The sequence below is a fragment of the Gopherus flavomarginatus genome, chromosome 4, assembly GCF_025201925.1.
Source record: "Gopherus flavomarginatus isolate rGopFla2 chromosome 4, rGopFla2.mat.asm, whole genome shotgun sequence".
In the NCBI taxonomy this organism is placed as follows: domain Eukaryota; kingdom Metazoa; phylum Chordata; order Testudines; family Testudinidae; genus Gopherus; species Gopherus flavomarginatus.
Genome location: NC_066620.1, coordinates 17,020,061 through 17,036,415, shown reverse-complemented (window position 1 = coordinate 17,036,415; position 16,355 = coordinate 17,020,061). Strand labels below are relative to the sequence as shown.

Genomic DNA, 16,355 nt, shown 5'->3' with positions numbered 1-16,355 from the left:
TCAGTCTGGCAAATGTCTGAGGGACAAGAGGGTTCCTCTTTCTGCACTGATGCATATCTTCATTTGCTGCTTCCTCCTTTTGTCAGCAGGTGCACGAGGTGGTTTTTTGCAGAGGCATGACAAAGATTGTGTTTGTACCTCCTTAATCTCAGTTTTAAGGGTTGCCCCCTTTTTTTTTTTTTTAAACCTAAACTTAGCTAACAATGATGTTGGTGTGTAAGGCAGAACAGAGCACAGCTCGTAACTCTGTATTGGCTGGGCAAGTCCTAACCATAGTAAATATTTGACTGTCAGGAAAGCAAGCAATATTAAATATAAAATAAGTCATTTTTTATTTTAGCATATTAACCTGGTCAAGGTGCTTTTACATACTTTAAAAAGGCAGTTTTGGGAGAACAGCTATGTAAAATGAGTATTTTTAGAGTCATTTTTCAACTATAACCATAGCTGAAAACTTGCCCAGGATCTTCCCATACTCCAGAGAAAGTCAGGGTTGGTGAAAATTAACTGCATATTTGCAAAATCTCTTATTTGGTGACAAAGCAAGAAGGAGAACAAAGTTTCACTTTACACATGCATCAGGTCATAAAGCAAGTTGGCATAAGCAGAATTTTGTAAAATAATTTTGACCTGTAAACTGAAAACACTTGACAGTGAATAAATAGGGGTCACTTCATGTGCAGTGGGTATGGAATGGGATGGGATGGGATGTAGTTTCTTGACTATAACTATACTTTGAAAGGGGCACACTTTGAAGTTTTACACTATGTTAAGCTAGTTAGCTGAATATTTATATTGGGAGAAACATTTGAAGTTATTTACTTTTCATACCTTTTAAGGTATATTACAGCCATATTTTTATTTCTGTGTTCAGTTTGGCTATTTTTAATCTATCTTAAATTGTGGCAATAACTTGTACAAGTTGAGGTATGTAAATATAACTACTGTGGTGTGGTGCTTTATAGTGTGGGTACCAAACAGTTATTTAAGCTGTGTACACTAAACACTTGTTAATTTATATTCATAGTTTGGTTAGAGTGCAACTCCAACTGGAATACTGCAGGAAACAAATAGTTAATTTGGAGATATAGACTGTATTAAAGATGAAACCGCAAAGCAGACACATTTGAGTTATTTTCCAAAGTAAGAGAAGAATGCCCCAATTCAGACTGTTGAATGCTTTCAGTACAAACAAGTCGCAGCTGACCCTACAGTATTTAGGAACTTCCCCGGCTTTGAAATTCTCTGTCACTTCCTGCTTTGGTGAAGATGTTCTGGAATTCATTATTCTCTAACATCAGACACCAGGAGCCTCGCTATAACCCATGAAACTTGGGGTGCCTTCTATCCACAAAATAAATCATTTTACCATTCATTAATGACACTATCGTCATGAAACAGGGAGGTGGCATTGGGTATCAGAGAAGAGAATGTATTCTTTGAAAGTAAGATCAATTTTTTCTGTGCTTACTGTCCTCCATTGTCAGGGTTTTACTCATGGGCTTTACTCCTCTTTATTTTAGTTTTCACCTTAAGTTTATTCTTAAATTGAATGACTCAGATTTCTTGTGGCTCCCAGATTATACGAAGGTTCATTTGATACTTCAAAATGGCTACTGGAATAGAACAAATGGATGTGGGTTTAAGTTGTTTGGGGGTTTGTGATTGAAAACAGCAGAAAAGTATACTGCACCAGAGGTCATCCAGAACTGCACCATTCCTCAGATGTACTATATAAGGACAATTTAATGGTTTCAAAATATTAGTAGAATAATTTATTTTGTATATAGTTTACTGTGTTTCTATTGGATTCTTTTAGAAAACAGTAAATATATGCTTCAGAAAAGGAAGAAAATGTTAGTGTTTGCAATCAAATGTAATCTGTAAAAGCAGCAAAGAATCCTGTGGCACCTTACAGACTAACAGACGTTTTGGAGCATGAGCTTTTGTGGGTGAATACCCACTTCATCAGATGCATGTCATGGATCTTTGCTGCTTTTACAGATTCAGACTAACACGGCTACCCATCTGATAAATATAATCAGGTTAGCCTTGTGTAAAGGAGACCAACCCGTTTTTGGCTTGCTTTCTTTTTAATTGATTTTTATTCCTTTCTTTTAATATTATAAATCTTTCCATTGTAGAACTCTTCTGGGTATATGCCATCCAGAAAATGGCCTTTTGCCCTGATTTCAGCTAGTGCCTAAGGAAGCACTATCCCCAGCTATGCCAGTTTAAATCCATCTCTCTGGCAGCACCCCGCCACATTGTGAGACATTTTCTGAACCAAAACGGCTACTGGGTGAACCAGTAAGGCAATACCAAATAAGTTAATCTTTCAAATAAAGAATGTGTGTGAAATTAAATGATTCTGTGTGTAGAATGAGTTAATCTTGAAGTCTTTATTTGTTCAGATGCAATAATTGTCTTAAATGGAAACCTTTACCTTAATTGCACAGCTTGTCATGACTGGCAAAATCTGTGGCTGTAGTACCAAACTTGTGCTCTGACACTGCATCTGTAATACAATATTTACCTGAGGAAAGCTGTCATCAGATTAGTAATGCAGCATATTATTTTAGAAAAAGCCAATGGAAAAGGAACCCTATTTTGTTGTATATCATCTATGCATCTTTAGCTACAGTGCCAACATTATGACTTGTAAAGGTTTCTAAACTAGGTGAATAGCAATATCTGTGGCTAATGAAGTAAATAGCTTGAAGATCTGGAACGTGGCCTTTCTGGGCAAGTAATAGAGATCTTTGGTGGGCTTGTGTAAAGATGCTTTTGTTGCAGCTGTCCTCGTATAGAGTAATAGGACCTGCAGCTGGGAGGCTTTTGCCAATATCTTGAGCGTCACAAAAACAAATATTCTCTCAAAATAACATTTAAAAAAAATAAACATCTACTTCTTCCTATTTTCATAGTTAGATTATTTCCTCAGTGTCATGGTTTTGTCTCCAGTACTGTAGATTAATAATCTTCAGAGGACCGGGACCTTCCTAGAAGTATTTCTTGTACATGTTTATCTGTCTTTATCAAGTTAGTTTTTATTAGTTCTTTTTAAATTTTGCTCTGAATGATAGGAAATTGTCCATAGTAACGAAGCTTTTTGCTAGAAAAATCTCAATGAAGCATTGTTGGGGGGTTAAAGTGCCTTTTGTAGGTTTTAGCCAATGGCATCCTTTAGGGCATCTGCATGTAGCCTCAAATTCTAGAGGTCACTATCTTTGTGTTAGTTTTGGCTCGGCATTACTTTAGCTAAATTTAATATTCCGTAGTAAGTGCAGCTAGAATCCTTTTGTCTACGCACTGCCTGGTTCTGCAGAAGGGATACTGCTCAATCTAATATCAGCTCAAAGACTGCAGTCGTTGGATGGAAGGGCCTACATAAGTGAGGTATTAACTTTTAATCAACAGTTTGTACTATTGTACTAAACCCAGACCCCTTGTTTTCTTGATCATCTTCAGTGGGGTGGGAGCAGTCATTCTCTTAACTATGCTATTAACTTGTTTCCCATCCAGCTAAACTAAGCTCAACTTTTGAATAGATGTCCTTTAGTCGCCCTAACATATATTTATGTAGCGGATGGGGATCAATTCCAGAATCCACTACAGACCCATTATGAAACTTTTGATTGAGTTTTAATGATCCAAACTGTGAATGTGGTTTTTGTGTTCTAACCCAGAACTGATGGGTGTGAAAATCTTGATTGTTGACTGGCTCCCTCTGCCTTGACTGATGGGTTTAAGGACAAGACATAATTTTGGATTAGTGTAACTAGACCACAGAAACAAATTATTATTTAGAACTTAACTTCTTTAGGAAGAGGAGCAGGCTTCAGACTGCTCCTCTCAGGAATATCAGTTCTCAGCTCCACTGTTGAACAGCTAGATCACTGTGTAATCAAGGACTATAAAAATGTTCCCCATTTTATAGAGGAGGAGAACATGCTAACTAATGGGATGTAGTTCTGTTGAAAGGGCCTATATGTGCTACAGAAAACACGGTGGTAGAAAACTTGGTTTTAAAATTGTTTCAGTTAGCATGTTGTTTACCTCCATTGTAGACCGGACATAATACGGTGTTTTTATAAGTGTTCTCCAGTCTTTCACAACACCTTATACTTCAGTGGCTACTGGACAGTGGAAGATGCTGTCAAACCAGGCCCACAGCCCAGCATATTAAAGAAATTGGAATGGGTGTTCATGATTTAAAACTTAGTGTGATGGGCTAATTAACTTTGAAGTATAGTGACTTCTCAGTCTTTGCTGGAGATCAGTATGTCACTCTTCATCTCTTTGAGATAAGTGAACAAGTTCCCAGAATGTTTCCTGCTGGACTTTCTGTGGATTGGCATCAGCTGTAGCCTTGCATGAAGCTCATCTATCCCATCTTTCTGAACAGTGTAAATGCCCTAGTGATTGAGCAAATGAAAAGCAGGGGTTAGTGACCAGTCTGAGAGAGTAGAAAGAGCTGCTGCCTCTGAATAAACAGATGGGCTAAAGCCCAACTTCGAATGCCTGGACTTAAGAACCCCCATAGAAATGGGAGAGGATTCCTGAAGTGTTCATGTGGTTATGCAAATTCTATTTGGGGATGAGTAACTGGCTTTCTGCCTAGACTTTCTGTTTGGAATTGAACTCTTGCATTAAGAACCAACTTCTTAAAATCGCTAAATCCATTAAAGCTGAGTTGATCTGTTAGGCCTCCAGTAACTTACACTTTTCTTGGCAACATGTTAAGTTTCTGTGGCATGTGCTGAATTACACCACTATCCCCGGTATCCCAATTGTAAAGACTTATCTCCTCCTCCACGCTGCATTTGCAGTGGAGAAAATGTGGGTTTGAAAGTTTGCATTGCCGTGATGCTGGCATTGATAAATGGGCAACTTACTCCAGATAAAAAAGGGAGCCTGTCTGGCTTCCTTTTTCTACAGTCCTTTATAGAGCCTATTTTTAATACTGCCAAGCACCTCCAGATTTTCTAATTACATGGAAATCTGATGTGGACTTCAGACATAAGGAATAGATTTTTATTAGTTGCCTATGGTAGCTAAAGGTAAAAAGGCGTAATCTTTGTGGTTTTCTTCTGCTCCTGTACAAAACAAAATTATTCTATTTTAGACATGTGACCTCTGAAGCAGCCCCTTAAATTTAGTACTGGAAGCACCACTTGGTTAGATTCAAGGAGATGTGGATTTGGTGCTGGATGTTAACAGTATCGGCAAGTGAATTATGATGTCCAGTCCCTCTGTTAATTATTCTGAGAAATATATATTAATTATTTTCAGACAGATAGCATATGTATAATACTGTGTAATTACCAACAATATGTGCATGTTCTCTCTGAAAATTCATTTCTAGTGGACACAGGGTGTTGGATAATCCCCGTGGCAGTTTGTGCTTGCTTAATCGTCTTGTTTCTGAGCCAAAACATCCCGTTCGAATATGGGCATGGACCTTCTATCTGTGTACAACTTGGTGTATAAATTCTGGTGTGATTTATTTTTGTGCTGTATCTCTATCCATTTTCCTGTTGGGAAATTGATCCGAAAGTGTGTCCATTTCAAAGTAGAAGCACCTGCCTTTCAAGTGTAGGATTTTCTCTTTTGTCATTCCTCCAGCTCCAGAGACAATATAGACATAATGTAACTGGCTGAAGCCCCCATTTTTAGCTCATGTACAGGAGTCTCTTTTGCTCTTTCTGTAAAACATTGGGGAATTTTATGTCACCGTTATCTGAATTAAATCTCAGCTAAATCTGGATTTTGGCAAAATTTGGCAATATGGGGTCCAGATAGGCATCTGTTGTTCCACTAGCATCCACTAAATACATGTGGTTTGGATATACCCGCAATTAGGGCAAGTGAAATTCAGGTAGGAAAAATGAGCAAAATGAAAAAATTCAAAATTTTGTGAAATCGGTCAGCAAAATTCAGACACACACTCTAGTCACCATCCTAGCGACTATTCTTTCTGGGTGAATGGGGTGACAAGTCAGAAGGTAGGTGATCCCCACCCTGCTGCCATCCTTTGAGTTAGGTATATTTTAAAAATTTAAGAAGGGAGGGGGGAAATCTTGCTTTTAACAAGCAAATACTTAAGGAAATTTATAAGTTGCCCTCTCTGGTGCTGTTCTCACAGGAAAATGGAAACCACAATGTTGACAAAGGGTGGACACAGAAAATGTCATTGTCTGTGTATATTTTGAAAAATGTTAAAGATTGGTGTCTTTAGAAGAAAAGCGTATGCTGTAAACTGGTGCTTTCTTGGTACTAAGGGTCTTCAGGTTGGTGTGTATTATAGATTTAAAACATCCAGTTCAGAAACTGCTAATAAATACATGGAATCTGGCAAGACTCTAGCTTTTTTTTTTCAAAGAAAACAAGCAGAAAAATAAATCCATCTGACTTCCTGTTGAAATCTTACAGGATGCTTTAAAATATCCATCGCTGCAATAATTATTATGCACAAAATTGAAGAGAATGTAAATTCTATCTCTTTATCTAAAGGGTCCTAAATCTCATATGCAAACAAGTAACTGTAGCTGTCACAAATTGCTCAGAGCCATTGGCCTCAATAGTATTAAGCTGGATACTTTTAAACAAATACATTTTGTTGTCATGGTTGTCAAGCAAGTGGATTTTTCAGTTTGAAGCTGCAAGGAATATTACCTCTGCAACTTGTCATGTAGTCTGGACCCGTTTATTTTATAATGGGGTGTCCATCTACACTAGATCATGGAATTGTCAAGTGTACACAATACCCAGGTGTTTGAAGGAATGCCTGCGATCGTTGCCAAATTCGCAGACTAGAAGTGGACAGGAAATGCTGGTACAAGCCCACAGTATATGACACTGTTTGCCTTTCAGTTCACACATTCTCCAGCATCTGTTGATGTATAGGGGGATCACCTTTATACTTCTTGTTACCATTTAATAGTGATTGTATACTGGCATATGTAGCAGCCCAAATATATTTTCACATGAAATGAAACAATTTGTCAAGAGTCAAACTGGAGTTGAGCATACTGCTTTGATTTCCAAACAGTCGCGATTGCCCTTTTTTAAGGGGAGGCTTCTTGTGAGAACCCTGTACAGTCTCCTATAAAGCTTCTAGGGATCATCTAAAGAGAGATGGTTACATTTGAAAGGCCAGAGCTTCTCTTGTTTAAAAAAAAAAATCTCTTCAAGGGTAGAGAAGAGAAACATTAAACTCTGAAAATAATAAAACACAGGGAAATCCAGAAGTTCTCAGACAGTTTCTCTTTTACTTCCTTAAAGGAGAGAAACTCGTTTCCTAAGAATTAGTAGTACTCTAGCTCTGAGTTAAGTGTTTTACTTCACCAGTAACATCATTGGCCTCAGTTTGTATCATTGTGCTGGTTTGAACTGAAGAGCCCATTTGATTTCTAATGTGAAATCCTTCAGAGCCTCAGGCAGGGAGGCACTCCAATGATGGTTTTCAGAAGTACAATGACCTTTAGCTTCTTTCAGAATCCTGAGAAGTAGGAGACAAGACATGAAATCTTAACACTGTTGAAGTCAATGGGAATTTTTACCATGGGCTTCATTAAGGTCAGGATTTCACCCTACGATCCTCAAGGGCCGTTGTCCAAACTCTCTCAAGTTTATCAAATACCCAGTTTACCTTGACTTTGCTCATCTGGTTGTCTCATCCTAGTATTGCTGGTCTTTCACTGTGGGTATGTTTACACCTTTAGAGTTACAGGGTTCAGGAGCTCCCAGTCTTGGGGGAAAAAGAGGAGGAAAAGGGAAGACTGATTTCTACTGTCTCAGAAATTTTTCCCCAAAACACATGTACCTTTCAAATCTGTTAAACAGATGTAACCTGTTGCATGACCATGTGTTTTCTCACCACTGACAAGTGGCAGGAGGGGGTGGTGTGGTCTTCTAACATCCCCCAGTTTTGCTAGCAGGAAATCGCAACTAATTTTCAGTTTGGTTTGTTGGCATTCTAAAACACCTGAATTCCAGAATATACAGGAATTATAACATTGTGAGCATTCTGTAAGTGTCTGGAGATGAAAAACTATAGCCCTTTATAGTTTTAGGAAAAAAAGGAAACACTTCCATTGTTAGGATGCCACACCACCACCTCTGTTTCCAATGATGCTGTGCTGCTGCTGTCTGGAATTCCTCTTACGTTGAGCGGCAAGGTGGTGAGAGAAACGTAAAGTGCTCTGACTGTGAGTGGGGGGTTAGTGATAGGGTAGTTTCGGCCCTGCTGTTGTTGTCCAGGGACTTTATTATAAAAATATTAAAAAATCAAGTTTGTCAGGGAGTGGAGAACAGGAAGGAACAGGAAAAGGCCACTGCTGCTTGAGGTATCCTTGCAGAAAGGAGAGGGAAGGAATCCTTGATACCTTTTTCTTGGTCCAATGGTGAGTACAAAAAATAAATCTTTAACTTCCCTATAACAGCTTCTAGTTACAACTTAGATAATGTTTTCACCCCTCTTAGCCACGAGAGGCGTTAAGACCCATCTGCGCTATGAAATGCTTACGCAATGATGTTTAACTTAGTGGGGGAACTGACTGTGTGTTATAAACATTGTCTGGCCCTTACTCTGTGGATAGAATCAAAACTGTGTTTAAAAAAAAAAATTTTCACGCCTAATGTTTATAGACCACTTGTCTCTTATGAAATGCTTTGTCTACACTATGAAGCCTAGTTGCCTAATATATTTAGGGATATTACTTTGGAATAGCATGGTTGTAAAAGAAGAACCCTGAGAGAATTACCTCGTTATATTAGATCTACGCATTTTTATAGACTTGCTTTTTTTCACCAGCAAATTAAATGTGCAGTATAGTGGGATCCTGCTATTGGTTGGGGTGTTTTCAACACTACCTGACTACAAATAAGTAGACTTTCAACTATTTTTGAGACAAGCACACTGTAAAATTTGACACGATTCTTAAGGGTGTAAGGCTGGAGCAGGGGTCGGCAACCTTTCAGAAGTGATGTGCCGAGTCTTCATTTATTCAGTCTAATTTAAGGTTTTGTGTGCCAATAATACATTTAAATGTTTTTAGAAGATCTCTTTGTCTAAGTCTATAATATATAACTAAACTGTTGTATGCAAAATAAATAAGGTTTTAAAAATGTTTAAGAAGCTTCATTTACAATTAAATTAAAATGCAGAGCCTCCCGGACCGGTGGCCGGGACCTGGGCAGTGTGAGTGCCACTGAAAATCAGCTCGCGTACCGCCTGCGGCATATGTCCCATAGGTTGCCTACCCCTGGGCTAGAGCATTCTCTTCCCATCACTGCTCTGATCACATCTTTTGAGTACAATGTGACTTGGACAAAGGCTAGATTGGACATCTTTGTGGGCAAGGAAGGGCATATAGAAGTAATAGGCACCCATTAAATTCTGGATAGAAAATGTTCCAAGTGAAGACTTTAAAGGTTGTTTTACTACTCTTCTTTTAATGTGCACCTTTTAAAAAAAATAAATCTTAGACATACAGATAAAACACAGCACCACTGGACAAGTGGCCCATTGTTAATGTTTTGCTGTTAAATTTTAGTCCCGTTAATTTTTTTTTAAGTGGTTGACTTCCTTCTCCTTAATTGTAATTACTCCAATAACCACAGGGAAAATAGTCTTCTCTTGCCCAGACCACTGCCTCAGCTCTTTGAACTGTGCTTGTTGTGGGCATATAGGCAGTGGAACACAGATGTAGTGCCTTGTTGGCTGTGCAATTCCAGTGTTTACCTTAGTCTTCTAGTAGCAAAACTATGCAGCAGTAATGTGTTCCACTCCGCATTAGAAAAAATGTCCATATATCAGAACAGTCACACTGCAGTCCAAGTCAGGAAGCGTACTAAAATGTTAGAGGACAGTCAGTGTAGCACAAAGCATGCATTTAGTCTCAAACATTGGTGGGGGTTTTTTAAGGATTGTAGCACTGTTGCCAAACTGGGAATTGAAGTTTGGCTAGTATATCTTCAAACCTGAAGGGTGTTTGAAAGAGTGACAATCTAGGCTGATATTCCATTACAGGCTACATAATATTCTGTATTTTATCTCTGCTTTAGAAGAAGCTTTGAAAACCAGATGGTGCAGCAAAATTAGTTACCAAGTTTTGTTTCACTCTTTTGGCTTTCATACTTAGGTTTATCTGATCCTCAGATTAATAGATCTGATATTAGAATTCAGTTTCTTTGAAACCATTCTTAAACAGAAAGTAAGTTTAGCCAATATTATAGTGTGTCTTTCAGGAGCAGCCCTGTAAGGAGACTATCATTCAGTCTTCCAGATCTCCCCTTATTCCAAGGAGGGACATACCCTGTCATAGCTCTATATTTGATTCAGGGTACATCCCCCTGGTGCAGCTGCACTGCCCAGTGCACTGGTGGGTCAGAGCCACCTTTTCAGGAATGGAGATAGTGGTTCTGCAGAGCCTACTTCTTCCCCAACCCCGACTGACGTGGGAAGCCGGAACAGGGAAGTAAAGCAGCAACTTACACCTCTGCACATATATGCAGAGCAGGCCACCATCTGGTTTTATATAAGGAAGTTGTAAATATTTGCATATCGAGATATACCATGTCACTGTTGATCTTTTATGAAGTCATACCTTAATTGTCCCCCTTTTTAGTGAAAACAATTACCCATCAAATTTAAGGGCCTTTCTATACTACAAACAGAAGAATTCGGGTTAGGGTACAACACAGTTATCAGTTGACCCAGTTACAACAAAGTTAAAATGTGTTGTTCCTATTTTGTGCTATCTAAGGGTATGGCTACACTTGAAATTTAAGTGTGAGTGTGGTCGGAGCACCAGTGCTGGGAGAGAGCTCTCCCAGCGCTGCACGTAAACCACATCCCTTACGGGTGTAGCTTGCAGTGCTGGGAGCCGTGCTCCCAGCGCTGCGGCACTGATTACACTGAGGCTTTACAGCGCTGTATCTTGCAGCTCTCAGGGGGGTGTTTTTTCACACCCCTGAGCGCGAAAGTTGCAGCGCTGTAAAGTGCCAGTGTAGCCAAGCCCCAAGTCTCTAGCAAGGCTTGGGAATATAATTAGTCTTGTGTATGCTACAAAATAAAGCAATGTTATAAATGGGTCATCCTGACATTTTCACTTGTCCTGCATACAGACTGCTGTAGTTTTAAAGTAAAATGTATTTTTCTGTTCTAAACCCCTTTCATTTTCTCATAACTTTGTCACCTTTTGGACTAAACTCTTCCAGGCCTCTTAAAGCTGGAAGCTTGTGCAATATCACTTCAGCCATTTTTGAGTTATACGAACATCAAGGGGAAAATAACTTTGCCTTTTGTTCTGATTACACACTTTGAGCTTGGATTACTCAAAAATGGCTAAAGCTGGAATCTTCAGACTTATCTGTCCACAAGGAAAATAATTCATTCATAAATCAGGTCACTACTTTAAAGTTATAAATATTTTTAGAGTTGGAATTTTCACAAGTGTTAAACATGGCAGGAAAAAATGCTAAGGCTATGCTATGGCAGTTCTGCAGAAGCATTTTGGTTTTCAGAAACAAAATGGGGAAATTTAAATGCAAAGAAATGTGTGTAACTTTAAGGGTGAGTAAGCGCGAAAGCCCCAATTCACCAAAACCCTCAAACATGTTTTTAATTTTGAGCATGTACTTAAGTCTCATTGATTTCGTGTTTAAAATTAAACGTGGTTAAGGGCTTTCTTGTAGTGTGACTTTAAAAGTTACATGTACTGTATGTTATATAATAGAGACTAACCTGAGTAATAATACATTCCATTTTACATTTAATAAGAAAAACAGGAATAAGAAATGCTACATGTGATATGTGGCTAACATTGTGGTAGAAACTTTTGGGAATTTCCTGACTTCAGAACTTCGGTGTTAACTTTATGTTAATTCCAGTTTCTTTTATCATTTAACCATATGTGGTACTTGGAAATACATTGACCTTGTTTACACTGCAATTTGTAATCACGTTAGTGAACACTATTACAAATTGTATCATAGACAAGCCCACTGATAGGCACAGACTGCTGCTTACAGAAGTGTCAAGTAGTTTGAACTTTTAGGATTAACCTGATACAATATGAACATTATTCAGCATAAACAGCTAGCACAAAGTGCAATCTGGAGGCCGTAAAGAGATTATACCTGCTTTCAACTTTGAACCTGTTTGTAATTTGGGACAATTCACTGATACGATTCTGCGGATTCTGTGTAATTTCTGACTGATTTTAGCAGTGTGTTCGTGAGCTATTATGAAATTGCTGAATTACTAATTAATGGTAGCTACAGAATTTTCTTAAAAAAAAACCTAACGCTGAACTGGGGTGGCAAGGGGGCAGAGATCTTCAATCAGTTCAATGTGCCTCACTTCTGAGAAGCAGGATGTTGAATATGAGTAATGATACAACAGGCCAATAATATGCAGAATAACCCTCTGATGACTCATCTAGTACAATGCAGTATATTTGTCAAGGAGACTGAATCATACATGGGGGGAAGACACTTTTCAGGCAGCCAGCTGGTACTCAGGTCAGCAAAAGACGATCCATTTTATCAGAAGGTTTATAGTGGTAATAATGGTAAGACAGAGCACCCAGGGTATAAAATGTAGAAGAAATGGCATCTCCCAGCAGGTATATTTATTCTCTTGATACCTATGATTTCATTTTTACATTTTTTTTTTCTGCCTCTCCTTTCCTCCTCTGGTTCTCTTTTTAATTCTGTACATAATCTGTAAGTAAATACTGTGTGACTTCTTCTAGGGAACACACGTTTTCATTTATGCTTAATATGTGAGTTTTTCATAAGTAATATCAATCTTTTGATCTTCATCCTTTCATAAAATTCTGAGAGGAAAATAGATGCTGCCTAGGAAATAACTTATCTAGGTGGGTGCCCCCTCTTCATGGGCAGTAATTGATGTGAGGGGTTAGGGAGAGAAGGAAGGTGCATTGAATTGTGCATGCTGTACAATGTTTATATAATTTAGGAGCATAATTTTTCTGATTTATTTATCTGGCAGGGGAAAATGCTTGAATTGTGAATGTGTTCATGGTATGTATCCTCTTTTATTTTTTGTGAATTAGCTTGGGCTGAATTACTGAAATAGTCTTAGTGTGTATGCAAAATATTCTTACAGATTAGTCTGTTATATTGTACTATATGTACTAAAGTGAAGATTTCTTATTGAAATAAAAGATGCATTCTGCCTTCACCAAAATGAAGCCGAATGAAAAAAATACATTTTACATGCACTAAAAGTATTGAGTGTATTGCTGATTTGTATGTTTCAAAACTGTGTCTCTACCACATTTATCAATCATCTAAAAATTTTAATGTATCAAATGTTTAAGGACTAATGGCTGTAGTTGGAGACAGACATGTTTTTGTGTAAGCTTCCCATGCAGGTTCACTAATATGGCTGCATCAGGACCAGGAGCTCTAGCCTTTGAAACTGAATTTTTTTGTGAATAAGAGGATGACTTGATGTCTGGCGTCCTGAATTTCTGTTTGTTTGCTGTTGTGATACCTATGTACATGATTGCAAGAAAAATCTGATTTGTAAAAGACAAGGATCCAGTAGCAATGGCGCAGGACTGGGAGTCAGGAGGTTAGGGTTCTCTGCCCAGTTCTTCCACTGACTTGCCCAAGATCATAGAGCAAGTTGCATTTCTTCTCTGTACCTCCATTTCCGTATCTGTAAAACGGTGCCCGTCTTGAGATGAAAACCCTCAGAAGTGCTTGTTAGTATTATTTATTATGTTTGCTGATCATTACTCATTCAAACCATGTCATTCCTTGTTTTAGTTTAAGCAGAATAAATATCATGGGATTTTTATGATTGGTATGTATTACACAAATAATTTTGTGTAGTAAAGGATGAAAGTAGGTAGGGCTGGTTTAAAAAAAATGTAATTCATGATGCGATTCTTGAATTGCCTGTTTATTTGGCTGGTCATACTAAACGAGCACTCTTCATTTGTCTTGCATATGCTATGAAACAAATGCCATCTGTCATTCAATAACATGCTAATTACAACAGGGGATAATGGTAATGTGCAACAGAAATCTGTGGGGAATTTTGTTGAAATCTACAAGGATTTTCTGCCGAAATCGGCAGTGGTCTTGTATAAAATGCGGGACACCTCAGTTAGATTTTTCTCTTCTACTCTGCTTGTCATTGCCCTTGCATTTTAATGTGAGACAGGGTACGTCATTCAAAAACTATTCGTTTAAACTGAATTTCTTTTGCAGCTTGAATGTGTGTCCCAGAGTTTATGTACAACCGAAATGATTAATTGAATAGTTGGTCTATTTAAATTTAACAATTTGATATTTTAAGAGAAGTCTCTGCAAATAAATAATCTAATAATCCATCATTACTGCCACAGCAAACACTGAAAAGTTTAAATGAGAATTGCTCTAAAACAGCTTTGAACAGTAGTTTGACTGGTATTATAAAATTCTAACTATGCTTTAAAATTGACCTTACGATACAGCCAGAATTTCCATATGGTTTTCTAGTTCATCACTGAAGCAAACAATGAGCATCACAAATTTAGTAAAAGGAAACTTACTTAAATTTCTCAAACTTCATTTTGCTATCTGTATTGTGTTACTCTAAACTGACAATGTGAGAGAGGAGAAATACTGCATTGAAAATGAGCCTCTTAATTGAGTTTGAAGATGTAAATGAACCTCCGTTTGCCACCATCCATGCCAGTATAGCTTTCACTGATGTTCACAGCTTTGTCCTTCTTACTCACCTACTCACAATGTTGCTACTAGGCCTTCTTCAGAGCTGCTTCTCTTCAATCAGACACTCAGGCGCTGCAGCTCGGGTGACCAGGTGTCCTGTTTTTGCCCAGAACATCCTTGGTAACATCCACGTGGGAAGGTCAGCACCGGCGACTGGACTATTAAAAGTCTGGTTGGCAGTGGTAAGGCAGGCTAGTCCCTACCTGTCTGGCTGGCATTGTACTGCGCCCCAGAAGGTATGGAGACAGGGGTAAGGGGGCTGGCTTTCAGCACCTCCACTGCTAAAAATGTTCCAGTGCCACTGGATGCCAGGACAGGCAGGCAGCCTGCCATAGCGCCCCTCCAGCCCCCTGCTGCACCACTGACAGGGAACTGCCCGAGGTAAGTCCAAGCCCCAACCCTGAGCACCTCCCCCTCAAACTCAGAGCACCTTCCTGCACTCCAAGCCCCTCAGCCCCTGCACCTTAAGACTCAGCCCAGAGCCTGGCCCACACCCTGAACCCCTCATACCTGGCCGAACCCCAGAGCCCTCACCCCATCCCGCACCCCCAACCCTCTGCCTCAACTCGCAGCCCCCTCCCACACTCCAAATCTCTCAGCCCCACCCCCCCAGCTTAGAGCCCCCTCCTGTACCCCCAGCAGGAGACTTCACCCCCTTCTGCACCTCAACTCCCTGGCCCAGCCCAGAGCCCCTCCTGCACACTAAACCTCTCATTTCTGCCTCACCCCGGAGCCTGCAGCCCCAGTAAGAGCCCTCACCCCCTCCCGCACCCCAGCCTAGTGAAAGTCAATGAAGGTGGGGGAGAGCGAGCCACCAAGCGAGTAGGAATGTAGTGGGTGGGGCCTCGTGGAAGGAGCATGGCCTTGAGGAAGGGGAGGGGCTAGTGTGTTCGGTTTTATGCGACTAGAAAGTTGGCAACCCTAACTGCAGCAGTTCCCTTACTCACCTTTTCTACTAGTTCAGTCGCTTTTTCCTTTACTTCCCACCTGCATGTTTAATTTTAGCATATATATTGGTGGTATCGTAGTATCCTAGAGCAAATGGCAGGAATTCACAATGACTGCTCTGCAAAGCATCTCAAATCTGTCTTCAGGAAGACTTAAAATAACTACAGTAGAACCTCAGAGTTACTTATGCCAGAGTTGCGAACTGACCAGTCAACCACGCTCCTCATTTGTAACTGGAAGTACGCAATCAGGTAGCAGAGATGGGAAAAAGAAGACACAAATGCTGTACAGTACGGTGTTAAATAGAAACTACTAAAAAAATACAGGAAAGGCTAAAAAGAAGATTTGACAAAGGAAACTGTTTCTTTGCTTGTTTCATTTAAATTAAGATGGTTAAAAGCAGTATGTTTCTTCTCCATAGTAAAGCTTCAAAGCTGTATTAAGTCAATGTTCAGTTGTAAGCTTTTGAAAGACCAACGTAACATTTTGTTCAGAATTGTGAACATTTCAGAGTTATAAACAATCTCCATTTCCGAGGTGTTTGTAACTCTGAGGTTAGCAGGAGGCTAGCAGCATTATGAGTGCAGAGTTAAGGCTGTCGGGGTGACCTAAACTGTTGAATTTGCACACTTTCCACTTTTCAAATG

The 16,355-nt window shown here is 39.3% G+C and overlaps 1 protein-coding gene across 3 annotated transcripts in view; it reads left to right on the top strand.

Moving 5' to 3' along the window:
• Positions 1-16,355, top strand: part of SPRED2 (sprouty related EVH1 domain containing 2) — an 85,884-nt gene that overhangs the window by 29,438 nt on the left and 40,091 nt on the right. The window contains exon 1 of one of the 3 annotated variants that reach the window (XM_050952187.1): positions 12,458-12,635. The exons of the other annotated variants lie outside the window; for them this stretch is intronic. Within the exon in view, the coding sequence (XP_050808144.1) occupies positions 12,619-12,635 (17 nt within the window). The 5' untranslated portion in view covers positions 12,458-12,618. Of the gene's footprint in view, positions 1-12,457; positions 12,636-16,355 lie in introns of those variants that run through there. 3 annotated transcript variants of the gene reach the window in all.